The following is an 18,652-nucleotide window of genomic DNA, read 5'->3' as shown; positions in this document are numbered from 1 at the left end:
CTTACCTCCCAATTGACTTGACCCTCAACCCTACTGTACCTAATAACCTTGCTCTTATTCACATTTACTCTTAACTTTCTTCTTCCACACACTTTACCAAACTCAGTCACCAGCTTCTGCAGTTTCTCACATGAATCAGCCACCAGCGCTGTATCATCAGCGAACAACAACTGACTCACTTCCCAAGCTCTCTCATCCCCAACAGACTTCATACTTGCCCCTCTTTCCAAAACTCTTGCATTTACCTCCCTAACAACCCCATCCATAAACAAATTAAACAACCATGGAGACATCACACACCCCTGCCGCAAACCTACATTCACTGAGAACCAATCACTTTCCTCTCTTCCTACACGTACACATGCCTTACATCCTCGATAAAAACTTTTCACTGCTTCTAACAACTTTCCTCCCACACCATATATTCTTAATACCTTCCACAGAGCATCTCTATCAACTCTATCATATGCCTTCTCCAGATCCATAAATGCTACATACAAATCCATTTGCTTTTCTAAGTATTTCTCACATACATTCTTCAAAGCAAACACCTGATCCACACATCCTCTACCACTTCTGAAACCACACTGCTCTTCCCCAATCTGATGCTCTGTACATGCCTTCACCCTCTCAATCAATACCCTCCCATATAATTTACCAGGAATACTCAACAAACTTATACCTCTGTAATTTGAGCACTCACTCTTATCCCCTTTGCCTTTGTACAATGGCACTATGCACGCATTCCGCCAATCCTCAGGCACCTCACCATGAGTCATACATACATTAAATAACCTTACCAACCAGTCAACAATACAGTCACCCCCTTTTTTTAATAAATTCCACTGCAATACCATTCAAACCTGCTGCCTTGCCGGCTTTCATCTTCCGCAAAGCTTTCACTATATATATATATATATATATATATATATATATATATATATATATATATATATATATATATATATATATATATATATATATATATATATACACACGATGTGGTACACTGGGGTCGACGTGCTGTCAGTGGACTGTACCAGGGCATGTGAAACGTCTGGGGTAAACCATAGACAGGTCTGTGGGGCTTGAATGTGGATAGGGAGCCACGGATGTGGCCTGTTTTGTCCGTTTTCATGGCGCTACCTCGCTGAGGCAAGGAGCAGCAATGCTGTTAACATCCTGTGGGATGGTGTAGCGACAGGAATGGATGAAGGTAAGCAAGTATGAATATGTACATGTGTATATATGTATATGTCTGTGTATGTATATGTATGCATGTGTGTGTATGGGCGTATGTGCCTTTACTGACACATGTTGGGTATGTGTTTTCTGGGTTCCATTACTAATACATGTTGGGTATATGTTCTCTGGGTGTCATTAATGACATGGGTGTGTTCTCTGGATGCCATCACTAACACATGTTGGGTTTGTGTTTTCTGGGTGCCATTAATGAAACATGTTGGGTATGTGTTCTCTGGGTACCATTATTGCTAAAATTCGGTTTTCTCTTGGTGCCAGTACTGACCCATGTTGATTGTGTGTTCTCTAGGTACCAATACTGACACATGTTGGATGTGTCATCTCTTGGTACCATTACTTACACATGATGAGTATGTGTTTTCTGGGTGCCATTACTGACACTTATTCGGTGTTTGTTCTCTTGGTATCTTTCCTGTTGGGTGTGTGCTCTTTGGGTGCTATAATGACACATGTCAGGCGTGTGTTCTCTGGGTGCCATTACCCTTTGACCATCCTTGGATCCGAAATATATTACTGACTATGTGTCTCCATACATTACAGTTACTTTGTAGTAAGTTATTTGGTACTCATTACTTATTTCATATATCATAACCGTACATAATTTTTTGTGTGGTCTACTGGCGAACTTATTTCAGGGCCATTGTGCGTTTCTCTCCGCCTGAAGAATCTAGTGTAAGATTTACTTATAAAGATATATGGATAATTGATATCACGTACACGATGATGTGTAAGCTTCCAGAAACATTCAAGGTAAATGTAATAGGTTTTCGTAATATAAATAAAATTCCCATTTTCTTATTCTTAAATGATGACGTCACTGTCAGCTGTGGTGTGGACGCAGGAACGACTCGAATTTGTTTGAATGTTTACCACTCTCCATTTATAAATTTCCAAATCACTTTTTATAGTCTCCGGGCATCTTGAATTTCTCCCCAAAGTAAGTGATGTGTCAGGAAGCCCAACAGTGTCCATTAGTGCCGAAATACTCACAGTATTATCAATTTGGCTGGACCAGAGATAGACAAGATGCCCACACGGTCGCTGTTATTTTTTAGATTGTGATTAATGGGTATACAGCCTGTTGGTTTTGATTATATTTAAGAGTGCCTTTGTGCCTACTGGTTCAGAAATATGCGTTTGAGAGTATGACAGTTATAAAGTATCGGAGGGATTACAGGTGACGTAGTGAGAGGTTGGCTGGTGTAGCAGTAGTGTATCAGGTAAGGTCTGGATTACTAGTTATTTTTATGCTGACTTCTGTCACTGATAATTTGATACTTCATGGCTATAGTCATAGAGAACGCCCAAGTTTATAGATTGCTATATATGGAAATAAATGAATATATATATATATATATATATATATATATATATATATATATATATATATATATATATATATATATATCTTTCTTTCTTTCTTTTAAACTATTCGCCATTTCCCGCGTTAGCGAGGTAGCGCTAAGAACAGAGGACTGGGCCTTTTTTGGAATATCCTCAACTGGCCCCCTCTGTTCCTTCTTTTGGAAAATTAAAAAAAAAAAAAAAAAAAAAAAACAGACGAAAGAAATGGCACAACCCACCCCCATACACAATGTACACACACACACACACGCCCACACACGCAAATATACATACCTATACATCTCAATGTACACATATATATACACACACAGACACATACATATATACCCATGCACACAATCACACTGTCTGCCCCAATTCATTCCCATCGCCACTTCGCCACACATGGAATACCATCCCCCTTTTGATATGTATGTATATATATATATATATATATATATATATATATATATATATATATATATATATACATATATACATATATATATACATATATACATATATACATATATCCCTGGGGATAGGGGAGAAAGAATACTTCCCACGTACTCCCTGCGTGTCGTAGAAGGCGACTAAAAGGGAAGGGAGCGGGGGGCTGGAAATCCTCCCCTCTCGTTTTTTTTTTTTTTTTCTTTTTTTTTAATTTTCCAAAAGAAGGAACAGAGAAGAGGGCCAGGTGAGGATATTTCCTCAAAGGCCCAGTCCTCTGTTCTTAACGCTACCTCGCTGTCGCGGGAAATGGCGGATAGTATGAAAAAAAAAAAAATATATACATATATATATATATATATATATATATATATATATATATATATAAATATATATATATTTCTTTTTTTCTTTCAAACTATTCGCCATATCCCGCATTAGTGAGGTAGCGTTAAGAACAGAGAACTGTGCATTTGAGGGAATATCCTCACCTGGCCCCCTTTTCTGTTCCTTCTTTTGGAAAATTAAAAAAAAAAATAATGAGAGGGGAGGATTTCCAGCCCCCTGCTCCCTCCCCTTTTAGTCGCCTTCTACGACACGCAGGGAATACGTGGGAAGTATTCTTTCTCCCCTATCCCCAGGGAAAATATATATATATATATATATATATATATATATATATATATATAATATATAATGTTTGGTATTTCATGCAAAATTCCTCAATATAGTAGAACGTGATTGCTGAAGTAAGAAGAGAATGTAAACAGGTAACTTCATAGCCTAAGTCATCATTATCATACAATTTTTTTCATAAACGCCACATAAAGTTTGCTATCATTCTCCAAAATTTGTTCTCAAATATTACAAGAACTTGTTGTATACCTGTTCTACTCCTGAAGCCACATTGATCCTCCTCAGTCTGATGACTAGTGACTACCATTATCTTCAATTATCACTCCCACTCCCACTTGAAAATTGATCTTTCAAGGTAGATCTCTTGAAAATGTGAGTAATTACATAATATGATTAGTGGTTTTGATATGCTTGATCATAGGTTTTTGATAAATTTATTTTTCTGTAGAACTACTGAAACTAATGTAGTTATGTTCACTTTACAAAGTGATTAACATGCATTTTGATGTTAACATTCTTGCATTTATTATTTAGTACATTTTTCATTGATCAGTTTGTCATACATGATTACGACAAAAGTGTATTGTAATGCATTATTAACATATGCACTGTATATTAACAATCATGTGAAAAGTGGCAGTAGAATATTTTGACATTTATCTATTATAGGTAAATTAATACAGCAAATGATTTCTGCTGATTTATCTGAACTTTCATTTTGAACCAAAAAATTTAATAAGATTATTTGAGTACTTTATATTTAAATGGGAAAGAAAAAATACAGTTGGAGGATAGGGAAAAGAGGAGATCTGGAGAGAATAGGTGGGCTTGAAAAAAATGCTCAAAGTGAGAATGGAATCACCTGGAACAGAGATTGTTTATAAAAGTGTAGTAAGTAATATCATAGAACATAATTCAGAAGTTCCATATTATCATATATAAACAAGTCAGAGAGCAAAAAATGATAGTGCCTTTTAAAGTTGGTGAACAGTATGAAAATAACTTCAGAGAATATACATGATCCTAATAAATCAGCATTCTGCACAGTGAATTGAAAAATGTTGGTAAGGAATTTATCAGTTTGATGAACATGCAAATTTAGATGCTGAAGTAAGTAGAATTACTTAAAGCAATAAAGCAACTCAAAGAAAACATACCACCGGAACCAGATGACTTTCAACTATTTCCTCGGAAAAGAGACTGTGGCAACAGCAATATCAAGTATGGGGTGGCACACAAGCAGCCAGCTCTCAGGAACAAAAATCATAGTGATACCTTTTGAAGAAGGAAAGTGAACCAACATTGGTCGTAAGGCAGGTGGGTCATGTTTTAAAGTTTACATGGGAGAGTTGATAAGTTGGGTAGGTAGTAGTTGGTAGGCAGCCACTGACCAGGGCAATATATTACCGGTACTAACCACCCGGGTAGAAGGAGGGCTAGAGACAGCTGCTTAGTGAGCCAACACTTCAGTGATTGTCAAGTTGTACTCCTCTGCCTGAGGTAGCTGTCTTTTCTTTTTGCCTTACCCACACATGGACTGCAGACACTCTCCCCTTTTCGCACATAACCCTCAAAACACTTAACTCACACAACTCATTCTTCGTAACTAGATTTTCCTATGGTGAGTGCTGTGCTTGCCCTTGCTTTTGGCGAAATGGTAATACCAATTGATAAAAGGGGTAAGTAGGAACATTAGGTAGAAGTAGGTGGGAACATAAGGCAGAAGTAGTAGGTAGAAACATAATATATGTGAGCATAAGGTAGAAGTAGAGGTCAGAAAATTAGGTCGTAGTAGTTAGCAGGAACATTAAGTAGAAGCCAGTGGCAACACTACACTAGAATTGCCCTCTGCCAGTAGCCTGTTAAGGGTGAGACATTAAAAGGCTATGAAGCAGCACTGGAATTCATCAGTTATGTAAACTTTTGCCATGACCACCCCTTGAGGGTATCCTGAAGGGAATGGGCATCAGAGATAGGTAGATAGTTGATAAATCAGACCACTTTTGAGGCAGCTCTGTTAAGTGAGGATACAGGGCTAGAACCATCCAAGATGTGAAAACAGGAGTGCTGAAGAAAAGAAATTGTGATATACATAGGACTTTCAGTTTCTTAGAGGCAGACAGTAATTTCTGTAATGTGTGGTTTCCAAGATAGTGGATGTTACAGTAGTACAAAATATGTTTATTAGATTAGAAGGTGACAACAGGGATAGGAGACCTCAAGAAGCCACAGCTCACCCAGCAAAGGAAAGAAGGCCTATCAAATGAATTATTAGACTGAACATAAGCTAGAAATATCGTATGAAACAGGAAAAGCAAGAAAAAAAAGATGAAATAAGAAACAATAATTCAAAACGCTTTTACTCATATGCAAAATGGAAATCCAGGACCACAAACTCCAGTGGCCCATTATAAATGGTAGAAAGTATTTTTACAAATGACTTCCAGGAGATGAGTGAGATTCTAAAAAAGGAATATGAATTGATATTCATCGGGCCCAAAAATGTATTAAAGATTAAAGACCCAACAGACTTTTTTGTAAACAATAATTTCACAAGTCTGCACAAAGCAGATTTCACCATCTTAACCTAAGATTTTTAGAGACAGTCGACAGCTTGCCCATGCACTGAACCTTAGGCATAGACTCTTGGAGCTAAGTCCTCATGAAGAAATGCAAAATACCTCGAACATAAGCATTAAATATCCTCTGAAGAGAAAGTCTAGATTCTTGCATCATTTCCTTCATTCAAGGCACTAATTCTTTCACAAATTGAATTTTACTCCATTCTAACATCACCCTTAAGGTGGGCAAAATTATGGCATTAGAAAGTTTTCAGATATCTTTCACAAACCATATCACTGTGGTAAAAGAACTAGATTACTGGGAAGGGCTGCAATATCTAAGGCTATTCTCCTTTGAGTTCAGGCAGGGGAGGTACATCATCATGTATGCCTGGAAAATCTTAGAAGGCATGGTTCCCAACTTCTTTTTTTTTCATACTTGACTGCAATTTCCAGTGTTATCAAGGTAGCACTAGTAACAGACGAACAAAAGCTGCATTTGCACGCATCTATTCTCTAGCTGTCATGTGCAGTGCACCAAAATCACGGCCTCCTGTCCACGACCAGGATTCATGGACCTTTCTGTTGTTTCCCCTGGTTACTTCACATCCCTGATTCAGTCCATTGACAGCATGTCATCCACTGTATACATCATTCCAGTTCACTGTATCCTGTGCATGGCTTTCACCCTTCTACATGTTCAGGACTCATCCACTCAAAATTTTTTCACTCTGTCCTTCCATTTACAATTTTTCATCTACAATTTGGTCTCTTCCTTCTGTTCCCCTCCTCTTTGTCAGCCTCTCTTCACTCATTCTCACCATATGTCCAGACAATTTCAGCACCCCTGCTTCAGTTCTCTCTACTACAATCTTTTTAGTACAATACCTTTCTTTTGCCATTTTATTACCTATTCATTGGAACCACTTCACATCACATTGTCCTCAGCTTACATTTAGAAATAACGTCCTCTTGTCACAGCAGGCATAGAAGACTTTGTAACATATTACTTGTAAAATGCAAAGGTGTGATGTGCAAAAAGAGAGAATGCCTTAAACAGCCAGGGCTCAAGGCTCTTCAGTATTTAACCTGTTATCACAAGAAATACCATGGATGCACAGTAGAGACATTTAAGAGCACACTGGACAAGTACCTACAAATTGTGCCAGACCAGCCAGACTGTTGGGGTTATGAAAGCCTGCAGGCTGCAGCTTCTAAATGCTTGATCTATCAACAACCCAACCCAACAGCTTGGGCTGACCCCCGGGCTTTGGAGTAGAAGACCTCTGAAGACTTACCAGGGATTAAGCAGGGCACTATCAAGCAAATTTAGGTGGAGTCTGCATCCTGAGCTACTGGAAAACCTGTGTGTCTGGAGCATTGGAATATCAGTGTTATAATCTCGTACTTTTTTTTTTTTTTTTTTTTTTTTTCATACTATTCGCCATTTCCCGCGATAGCGAGGTAGCGTTAAGAACAGAGGACTGGGCCTTTGAGGGAATATCTTCACCTGGCCCCCTTCTCTGTTCCTTCTTTTGGAAAATTAAAAAAAAACAAGAGGGGAGGATTTCCAGCCCCCGCTCCCTTCCCTTTTAGTCGCCTTCTACGACACGCAGGGAATACGTGGGAAGTATTCTTTCTCCCCTATCCCCAGGGATATGATAGAATTATGTTTTTTGCATAATTATAACTGATCGTAAAATCTTATTGTCTCATTCAGTCCTCACCCTTCTGTGACTCCCTTTTCCCCGTGAGGCCATTCAGAAGTTCCCTAGTGCTAGATTTCAGAAATGTTAATGTGATAAAGGCTGTGTTATTAATTAACCCTGTTTCTTCAAAGAAAAGTGCATTTACTTCTGATCTTGAAAGGAGGGCTTTGCCATTTCTTTGTACTCCCCTGATAAGGAAGAGCCTTAGTGCATTAAGTCTAGTTCTGCCAGAGACATAGGTGTCTTTTTAAGTCAGCCCATTCAAAGCCATTTAGTTTTCCCATATAAAAGCTCCTTCCCAGTCGAGGGTTGACTACAGAACTCCCAAATTTTTGGATGTCCAACAATTGGGTGTATCTTATGGTAAAAAGTCTGGGATGGAGATGGAAATTTGAGCTACACCTGTTAAGAAAAGTTTGGGATAGGAATACAATGTAGAGGTGGTAGGCAAGGTTTTCATAGAGCCTGCATTTGAACATTTTTTTTTCATACTTGATTGCTTTTTCTTGCGTTAGTGAGAGAGTGCCAGGAACAGATAAAGAAAGGCTGCATCTGTTTACCAAAATCACAACTCCGTATCCACAACCAGGCCCCACAGGATCAGTTTTTATCAATACACTTCCGGTCCAAAAAAAGGAAGTTGACCAGGAAAAGAATGCTATTGGCTCATTCATATCTGGACACCCACATACTGAACTCCATGTTCGAGGTGGCTACTTTACAGAGCTTCCTCCAGACCTGACAGTTAAGCAGCTACACAGTAAACCTAGACTTAACCTTTTCATTGTACATTCTTCCCGAAAAGTTAGTTGCCCTACATGTAAAAAGAAAAAAAGATGATAGATTACAAAATATTATTTCCCATACAATATATCTTTTTTTTTCATACTTTATCACTGTTTTCCTTTGTTAACTTTGGAAACTGATGAAGAAAGGCCGCTTAGGCTCACATCCATTTCCTAGCTGTCATGTGTGGTGCGCTGAAACAACTGCTTCATATTCATAACCAGGCCCCCCGTGGTTTAACCTGGTTGCCTCACATTTCATGGTTTAGTCCATTGACAGCACATTGACCCCTGTGTACCATATTGTTCCAATTCACTCTTTCCCATGCACACCTTTCACCCTCCTGCATGTTCTGGCCCCACTCGCTCATAATCTTTTTCACTCCATCCTTTCATCTCCAGTGTGGTCACCCTGTTCTTATTTCCTCCTCTTCTGACTCATATCCTCAGTGTCGACCTTTCCTCACTCATTCTTTCCATATATCCAAACCATTTCTGCACATCCTCTTCAGCTCTCTCAAAAGAAGTGGTATGCTTTTATGAGTATTGATGTGGGTGGGTGTAATTCATATCCTGAGTGGCAGCATGGGTCCTTGTTATTTATGTATGTATGGGGATAGGGGAGAAAGAATTCTTCTCACGTATTCCCTGCGTGTCGTAGAAGGCGACTAAAAGGGAAGGGAGCGGGGGGCTGGAAATCCTCCCCTCTCGTTTTTCATTTTCCAAAAGAAGGAACAGAGAAGGGAGCCAAGTGAGGATGTTCCCTCAAAGGCTCAGTCCTCTGTTCTTAACGCTACCTCGCTAATGTGGGAAATAGCGAATAGTAAAAAAAAAAAAAAAAATGATGATTGTTGGTTTTTCTTAGATGATTCGGAATTCAGAGATGTCTGGATGCAGATGTTTGTGTGGATATCATGCGTAATATGTTGTGGATTTGGACATCAGTTTCTAAAAGCATTGGATGTGGATGCAAATGTCACACTATGACATCCTTGCAGATGGGGATGTTTTCAGGATAATGTGTTTTATATTTTGATACATTAAGAAATCTTCATTCATTATAGAACATCAATCATTTCCAAATAGCAGCTACGTTCTTTACAAAGTACTGTGTGATTGTGGTTTCTTACTGTTATGATGAGTTTCAGCCACTCAGGTTGTGTGTTACCAGGATGTGGGATGGGGACCCAACTTGTCGTGCATCCCACCAACCACTTTTCCCAACCTCTACCCTTTGAAAGTGGTTAATTTAACACCTAATATGTTAACAGCTGTTCTTTCATCACCTAGTATTTAAAGTTTCAGATAGACAAGTTTTTCTTCAAAAACAAATGCTTCTTTGCTTTTTTTTTTCTAAAAGTTGCTTACATTTTGCATCATAGATCATGCCAGCAACACTGAATAGCTGCTCATTAGGGATGCTGCTTGGGGGACAGCAAAGATATTGGCAAGCAACCTTTGCAAATCAGGGTAGATTCTCTTCTTTCCTTTTTAGCATTGCAAACTGTCTTCACTTGTTCCATTGACTTTCTTATCCTTGTGATACCTCTTAATATCCTCCATTGCATTCTTCCTTGTTGCATGTATCTCTTCCACTGTAGTCACTACTGGAAGTAAGAATAGAGGTCATTGCTTCACTCAATGTTCCATGGATGTTGGTTGCGTTAATTGTGTGTGTTTTGTTGTTGTTTCTTTGTTTTACATTGGACATTGTTAATCATTCACTGGTGTTGAGTTGCTTTATTTTGGAGTTGGTAGTAGCATACAGACATAGTGACTCCTTTATTTCTAATGTTCTTTTTAGCATGTGCAAGGTGCTGTTCCACCTTGTGGGTGTGTCGTGGACAACACATAGCTTAGGTTCTTGCAGCCTGTCCTGAATCTTTTTAGTTCATCGTGTGCCATCATTGAGTGATGAAAATGAGTAGTGATATTGCAACATTCTTGAATTATTTTATCCTGTTATGACATCCCAGTTTTAACAACTTGTATTTTATGTACAGCACAATCCAAATTATTTACACCTGACAGGAATTCTTTTCATATTTGCTCCAGCATCATGCAAAACACATTTATATTAGAAATGTGCCACTTCATCATCAAATTAAACTTTCTAAAAGTATACTTTTCTGTGTGCTGTTCTTGTAGTGGTTCGACACCTAACGCAAAGTTCATTCTTTCAAAGTCCTTATTGATATCATGTGCAGTTAGACTCGGCAGTGAAACACCTGCTGAGGTATCTGACCAAACATCAGTTGTGAAGAAAATTTTGCTGTCATGCTTCACTACATCAATCAATCCTTTTATTTCATTGAAAACAGATTCATACATGTTACTGCGTATCAATGAGGAATATGTTTTGTTGCTTCAGCCCGTATTTTGGAGCAGCTTGAGCCATCAGTCTCATGAATCTATGTTCTCAACATGACTGATTGGTAAATCATTTATTACTTATATGTCTGCTACACACGTATCCAGTTTCTTTGATTTAAAGTTAGTAGCATCCCACAGTTTTCCTCTCTGAAAATATTCTTACATATTTCTTTGCGTAATGTCTGACTTCACTTTTTGCAAAGGAGTTTTTCCATCATTAGTTTCTCCTCTAACTTCTTTTGTCTGCTTCGAGCTCTTCAAACTGTTCTTTGTGCATTGATTTCAAATGATTTTTCAAAGATGTTGTTCCATGTCACTTTTATGAATAATCTTTTTTGCACAAAAGACACTGTGCTAAGTTATTTGGTTGTTCCATGAAGTACTTTCACACTTGACTGTTTCTTGGCACTATTGTACATAAAAAAGTCAGTAAGGCTTAGTGAACTTGATTTTTTCTCTTCAAAGCGTGTGATCAACTGACACACTGTCTACTCTTGAGGTAATTGATAAGAAGGGCTCAGTGCTGCTAGTTTTGTTTTTTAGTCTTCTTTTGTATATCCGCCACATTCTTTTTGTGTGTGGTAAGGATGTGGATGTGGATTTAAAAAATGATGCGGATGTTGTGCATATGTGGATGCGGATAACCAATACATTTCTACTTTATGCATCATGTGCACTGAAAATGGTAGATAGAGAATGGATATGAATGAATGTGGCCTTTCATCATCCCCGAGGCCCAAATGTGGGAAGTGTGTGGTGACTCATATGACATACCAGCTCCCCACAACAATTTATCATGGAGTGATAAGAAGCACTTAGTGCTGCTAGTTCTTGTTTTTCAGTCTTCTTTTGCATATCCACCACATCCTCTTTGTATGTGGTAAGGATGTGGATGTAGATTTAAAAATTGATGTGGATGTTGTGCATATGTGGATGCAGATAACCGATATTTTGAAGGTTTGTTGAATGTGTTTGATGATAGAGTGGCAGATATAGGGTGTTTTGGTCGAGGTGGTGTGCAAAGTGAGAGGGTTAGGGAAAATGATTTGGTAAACAGAGAAGAGGTAGTAAAAGCTTTGCGGAAGATGAAAGCCGGCAAGGCAGCAGGTTTGGATGGTATTGCAGTGGAATTTATTAAAAAAGGGGATGACTGTATTGTTGACTGGTTGGTAAGGTTATTTAATGTATGTATGACTCATGGTGAGGTTCCTGAGGATTGGCTGAATGTGTGCATAGTGCCATTGTACAAAGGCAAAGGGGATAAGAGTGAGTGCTCAAATTACAGAGGTATAAGTTTGTTGAGTATTCCTGGTAAATTATATGGGAGGGTATTGATTGAGAGGGTGATGGCACGTACAGAGCATCAGATTGGGGAAGAGCAGTGTGGTTTCAGAAGTGGTAGAGGATGTGTGGATCAGGTGTTTGCTTTGAAAAATATATGTGAGAAATACTTAGAAAAGCAAATGTATTTGTATGTAGCATTTATGGATCTGGAGAAGGCATATGATAGAGTTGATAGAGATGCTCTGTGGAAGGTATTAAGAATATATGGTGTGGGAGGCAAGTTGGTAGAAGCAGTGAAAAGTTTTTATCGAGGATGTAAGGCATGTGTACGTGTAGGAAGAGAGGAAAGTGATTGGTTCTCAGTGAATGTAGGTTTGCGGCAGGGGTGTGTGATGTCTCAATGGTTGTTTGATTTGTTTATGGATGGGGTTGTTAGGGAGGTAAATGCAAGAGTTTTGGAAAGAGGGGCAAGTATGAAGTCTGTTGGGGATGAGAGAGCTTGGGAAGTGAGTCAGTTGTTGTTCGCTGATGATACAGCGCTGGTGGCTGATTCATGTGAGAAACTGCAGAAGCTGGTGACTGAGTTTGGTAAAGTGTGTGAAAGAAGAAAGTTAGGAGTAAATGTGAATAAGAGCAAGGTTATTAGGTACAGTAGGGTTGAGGGTCAAGTCAATTGGGAGGTAAGTTTGAATGGAGCAAAACTGGAGGAAGTGAAGTGTTTTAGATATCTGGGAGTGGATCTGGCAGCGGATGGAACCATGGAAGCGGAAGTGGATCATAGGGTGGGGGAGGGGGCGAAAATCCTGGGAGCCTTGAAGAATGTGTGGAAGTTGAGAACATTATCTTGGAAAGCAAAAATGGGTATGTTTGAAGGAATAGTGGTTCCAACAATGTTGTATGGTTGTGAGGCGTGGGCTATGGATAGAGTTGTGCGCAGGAGGATGGATGTGCTGGAAATGAGATGTTTGAGGACAATGTGTGGTGTGAGGTGGTTTGATCGAGTAAGTAACGTAAGGGTAAGAGAGATGTGTGGAAATAAAAAGAGCGTGGTTGAGAGAGCAGAAGAGGGTGTTTTGAAATGGTTTGGGCTCATGGAGAGAATGAGTGAGGAAAGATTGACCAAGAGGATATATGTGTCGGAGGTGGAGGGAACGAGGAGGAGTGGGAGACCAAATTGGAGGTGGAAAGATGGAGTGAAAAAGATTTTGTGTGATCGGGGCCTGAACATGCAGGAGGGTGAAAGGAGGGCAAGGAATAGAGTGAATTGGATCGATGTGGTATACTGGGGTTGACGTGCTGTCAGTGGATTGAATCAGGGCATGTGAAGCGTCTGGGGGTAAACCATGGAAAGCTGTGTAGGTATGTATATTTGCGTGTGTGGACGTATGTATATACATGTGTATGGAGGTGGGTTGGGCCATTTCTTTCGTCTGTTTCCTTGCGCTGCCTCACAAACGCGGGAGACAGCGGCAAAAAACAAAAGAAACAAAAAAAAAAAAACGTGCACTGAAAATGGTAGATAGAGAATGGATATTAATGAATGTGGTCTTTCATCATCCATTCTAGGCACTAATGTGGGAAGCAGCAATCAAGTATAAAAGAATAATATTATTTACTTGCACAGGATGCTATTTACGTAAGTGAGTGAATTAGTAACCTTATTTTCTTCAAATATGTTAATAGTAATGTAAGAAAAATTTTCCTTTCATAGTTGAAATGAGTTTAAATTTGCAGCAATGTTCTTTTCCTCTAAGATGATGTAGTTACACCTTTTTTGATGAATTAGGGGTTGCTTTGATGCATGATATTTTTTCTAGCACTGTTTTTAGGTTGTTAGTCACATATTTGGATAAAATGTTGAGTCATACATCCCCTTGGAATTTAGATGTGGGTTTGAAGGTCGAAAGCCACAAAGTGGAATGGCATAACTTTCTATGGAATATAGTGATGGTGGAACAATGCAGTTAGAGGATTTAAGTTTGCGTACTGGCATATTGCAATATGTCTTAAATGAGAAAGTTTAACATAAAATTGATATACAAACCTGGCAAATCAAGGTGATGCTATTTGGCTCATGCATAACATTATAATTTTTTACCAATATGATTTTGGCACTGCCTCTTAGTTAATGTTCTCGAAAGTGATAATTCTGGCTTACTTTGACAACTTTTTGGTGACCAGTTTCAAAGGATGAATTGTCAGATAATGGCTTCAGTTTCTGAGCACCCTTCAGAAAGTGGGTTTTATGAGTGAACTGGACAAGGCCTGCTTAATTCCAAGCCTGAACTTTATGTTGCAAGGAAAAGATATGAACTTTTAGCCTTCCACTTTTTTTCTACTCTGAGACAGAGAGCAGGACTACACAGTGATGCAATTTCCTTATGGTTCCAGACCTTGGTGTCTTGACATCAACTAGAGCAATATCTTGAAAAGTTCAGTTTTGCAGCCCTTGCAGTGACATAGTGAGGCTGTAGGCCAAAAAGTTTACCTCTGCATTAACAAACCTTTCCAGCAGGAAACATTTTTTCGAGAGCACTTTCTTAAACTTTCTTAAACCTTAGTTTGGTGGAGAAATGTAAAGAATCCAAAAATCCATTCCTTGAAGACCTCCAGCGACCTCTCTGGTGGTTTGTTTGGGTGCATTGAATCAAGGATAGGGCTTCCATTATTCAGGGAGTGGCTGAATGGAAGTATGAAAGTCTTACGGGTCCAGTATGCAGAATTTAATTTCATTTGGACTATGCTTTGTCTGTCTGCTGCCTGATGAGCAGAGGCTCTTGTAAATCTTTGCTCCTTTTGGAATGAATGTAAAGGATTCTCTCCCTGACAATATTCAAAAGCATTTCTCTCCAAACTTCTTATCTCCAACGAGTAAGCAGTATCAGGGCATACACCCTGTCAAGGTCAGACACAAGTGTCAGCAGAAGTAGAAGGGAAGTAGACCCTCATTTGGGTCCTTCCCTTTGGAGTGGCACCCCAGATGGATCTCTTTGCCACCAGAAGCAGTGTTGCTACTGATATATTTCCAAATTTAAACTTGGGAACTGTTGAACACTATCTTTTGACTGGAATTGGTAAAACCATATTTATCTTTTTCCTCCAGATCCACATGGGGAAAATTCTGAGACTAGTTGGTTCTTGGGATTTAGTAATGCTGTTGGTCCCAGAGTAGAAAAACAACCTTGGTGCTAGAGACTCCTTCATCTATGCTGTACTCCTTGGTTGATATCTCAGGTTCTGCTAGATCATCTCAGCATTTTTGCAGGACCCTGATCTCAAAGAGCTGGATTCAGGTTTGTACACATGGATTTTCTCTTTTGCTTCTACAAGCAGAGGTTTGGAGAATGCCCAGCAGATGACCTTTTATGTAGCATTTCTGTTTCTGCTTAATGACAACTAGTTAGCCTGAGAAGCCTTTCAGTCCTTTCATGAAGCATCTCATGTCTCATGTTTGAATAAAGCCATGTGTTTAGAGTTCTTCTTCAACCTTTTTCACAACAAGGATAATGCTGTAATAATATCACTGCTGCCTTATATAAGAGTTCCCTTCAAGAACCCTTATCTTCAGGTTTTAGTATTAATCGTACAGATACTGTTTGAGATAAATATCTCTGATCTTCCTTTCTGAGGGGGCTTCTTCACCACAGCCCATATAGGAGCATTTAAAAATCCTAGGCATTTTGCAGTCCAATAATTTTTCTGGCACTTTAGCTTTTCAGTTCTCCCATATAAAAACTCTTCCTAGAAACCTTGGACCTTAGGAGGTGAGAGAGAGTGCAATGCATGCTGTGCTATGTTTATACAAGAATCATCTCTTCATTGATGAGAGTCTCTTATAGGTTACTTTAAACCCAAACCTTAGGTCTTTAACTAAGAATGAAACTATTAAGAGTAGAATTAGTCCTGTTGTCATCAGATCTTGGAAGAACTCGGGAGAGTATCATGCATTATGCCCATTTAATCTCCTAGAAAACTTTGGGACTTCATTAGATTGTCGATGCAATCTTTTATTTATGCACCCTGGAATCCTGAAACTCCTTCTCAGGAGTGCAATGCATGCAGCATTATGTTTCCACACAAGAATCATCTTTTCCTTGACGTCACTTTCTTTTTGGGTTACATTAAATCCAAACTGTAGATCTTTAGCTAAGAATGAAACTGATAAGTGTAGAAATAGCCCTACCATCATCAAATCATGGAAGAATTCATAAGAGCATCATGGCTTATGGCCAGTTAAATCTCCTAGAAACCTTAGGGACTTCATCAGAGATTATCAAGGAGACCTTTTATTTGTGCATGCTGGATTCCTGTAACTCCTTCCAGGAAGGATTACCTCTACATGGCAGAGAGACAGAGAGAGAGAGTGTGCAAAGGACTCTGTGTTCTGTTTATACATGAGATTCATCTTTTCCTTGATGACACTTTCTTATAGGTTACGTTAAACCCAAGCTGTAGATCTCTAGCTGAGAATGAAACAAATTAGTGTAGAAATAGTCCTGTTGTCATGAAATCTTGGAAGAATTCAGAAGAGCATCATGCCTCATGCCCAGTTAAATTTCCTTGAGACCTTAGGGACTTCATCAAAAATTATTGAGGCAACCTGTTATTTGTGCATGCTAGAATCCTGAAACCCCTTCCAGGGAGGATTATCTCCACATAGATGAAGAGATTTGTTGTATTGACTCATCATGGGATTTTTACAAGAACACATAATGTGAGAATGGTAGTTTATACCTAGAACTTCTTCAGAAACCTTTCAGTGTAGGAAATAAAAGAAGAATGTGGTCTTTGGTTTTCATCTTCCTCCATAATCATATCTTACCTTAGATTAGACATTTTGGATCTAATCTACATGGCTGCAGAGATTCCTAATTAAGGAGAGACAGATTCTAGTGTGCATCAGAGTCTCCATTGAAGGAATTCATTTTTGCCTTTGGGTTTAGTCTTTTTATCAGAAAGTTGTCCTCTAAACCCTCTTACTTTATGAGGGTATGCTATCATGCTCATGGGACAAACTGCAGAGGAGAGAAGTATAGGTTCTAGAAATTGAAGAAAATTTTGTCTCTCTCCCCCCAAAAAAAAGAAGGAAAAAAACTTTGACCTCTTTTGGGCTAATATTTATGATCTGCACATTATGAAATATTGGGTGGCCAAGATGAGTGGGTTGATAACATTATTATGGTGGTCTCTTATTGGCCAAAAGTGGGACTGAAATGAGTGAGCTGCAACTACTGTAGGTGAGGTAGCAAAAGATGGGGAAGGACAGAACTTTCTCACAGGAATGCTGAGGTTTGGAAGATCCTAATCTTGTTTTCCTTGAAAATGTCCAAAAGAATCACTCATACTTGCAGGCTATTGCTAATGAGATAAAAGGTTTTACAATTTTCAAAAAGTCATTTTGTATACCCATTGTCTTGATGCGTTGTTCTGTTATTTTTACAAAATAGATGATTAGAGGATTACTGCTTTTTTAATTTACTTGAGAAAAATGCCAATTATTTTGAGGTCAATTTTTATTTTGATATATGACAAGGTGTAGTATTTCTAATAACTGATTATTTTGCTTCTTACAGGGTATCGTGACCACATTTGAATGGTTCAGAGTGTGATGCCGAGTATAACAGGGCCATTTGTGCTGGGTGGTGGAAGTAGTGGGACTGGGGATAGGGAAAGCAGTGAGAGTGCTAGTAATCGTGGGGGAGGGAGGAGCAGTGGAGGTCAGCGGCCAATGTCCAATGAAGAGTGTGGTATTCGAGAAGTATGGGCACACAATATGGAGGAGGAGTTTAATCATATTCGTCGCATTGTGCATCAGTATCCCTATGTTGCTATGGTAAGTACTTGCTTTTGTTTTCCATAAAATGCAAGTTCACTGTTGCACCCATGTACAGAGCCCTATGTGCATCAGTTGCTCATAATGGTCAAAACTGTGTTACTACAGAAAATGAAATATATCATTGAGGATTCACCCCCTTTTCCATCATAAAACACACAAGGCCAGCAGATGCTCATCTACAGTACTAATCAACCACATGGTATTCCATCAAAGTATGTGCTGTAACAGTACAGATGTAAGGTGGGGTCGAACCACTGCTCACATACATTCGTTACATTTGCTCACTGGCATTATTTAGATCTGTTGAATACAGTGGCTTTTAGTCTTCACTTTTGTGTTTGATTTTCAGGAGGTCATATGGATATCTATCAGGTGTAACCTTTTTTAAGGTTAAACAGATATCTATCAGAT

At 38.9% G+C, this 18,652-nt stretch overlaps 1 protein-coding gene across 3 annotated transcripts in view; it reads left to right on the top strand.

The window, feature by feature from the left end:
* The first annotated feature begins 2,072 nt into the window (after window positions 1-2,072).
* The window catches only part of Pop2 (CCR4-NOT transcription complex subunit Pop2), an 89,801-nt gene continuing 73,221 nt past the window's right edge, over window positions 2,073-18,652 (top strand). Inside the window, exons 1-3 of one of the 3 annotated variants that reach the window (XM_071684302.1) lie at window positions 2,085-2,200; window positions 15,509-15,698; window positions 17,979-18,238. In XM_071684302.1, coding sequence (XP_071540403.1) covers window positions 17,999-18,238 — 240 coding nt within the window. In that variant the 5' untranslated portion in view covers window positions 2,085-2,200; window positions 15,509-15,698; window positions 17,979-17,998. Of the gene's footprint in view, window positions 2,201-2,345; window positions 2,484-15,508; window positions 15,699-17,978; window positions 18,239-18,652 lie in introns of those variants that run through there. The other 2 variants (XM_071684299.1, XM_071684300.1) reach the window with 2 other exon arrangements.

This window comes from Panulirus ornatus, chromosome 38 (genome assembly GCF_036320965.1).
Source record: "Panulirus ornatus isolate Po-2019 chromosome 38, ASM3632096v1, whole genome shotgun sequence".
In the NCBI taxonomy this organism is placed as follows: Eukaryota; Metazoa; Arthropoda; class Malacostraca; order Decapoda; family Palinuridae; genus Panulirus; species Panulirus ornatus.
Note: the sequence above shows the minus strand (reverse complement) of the source record. Positions and strands in the feature narration are given on the sequence as shown.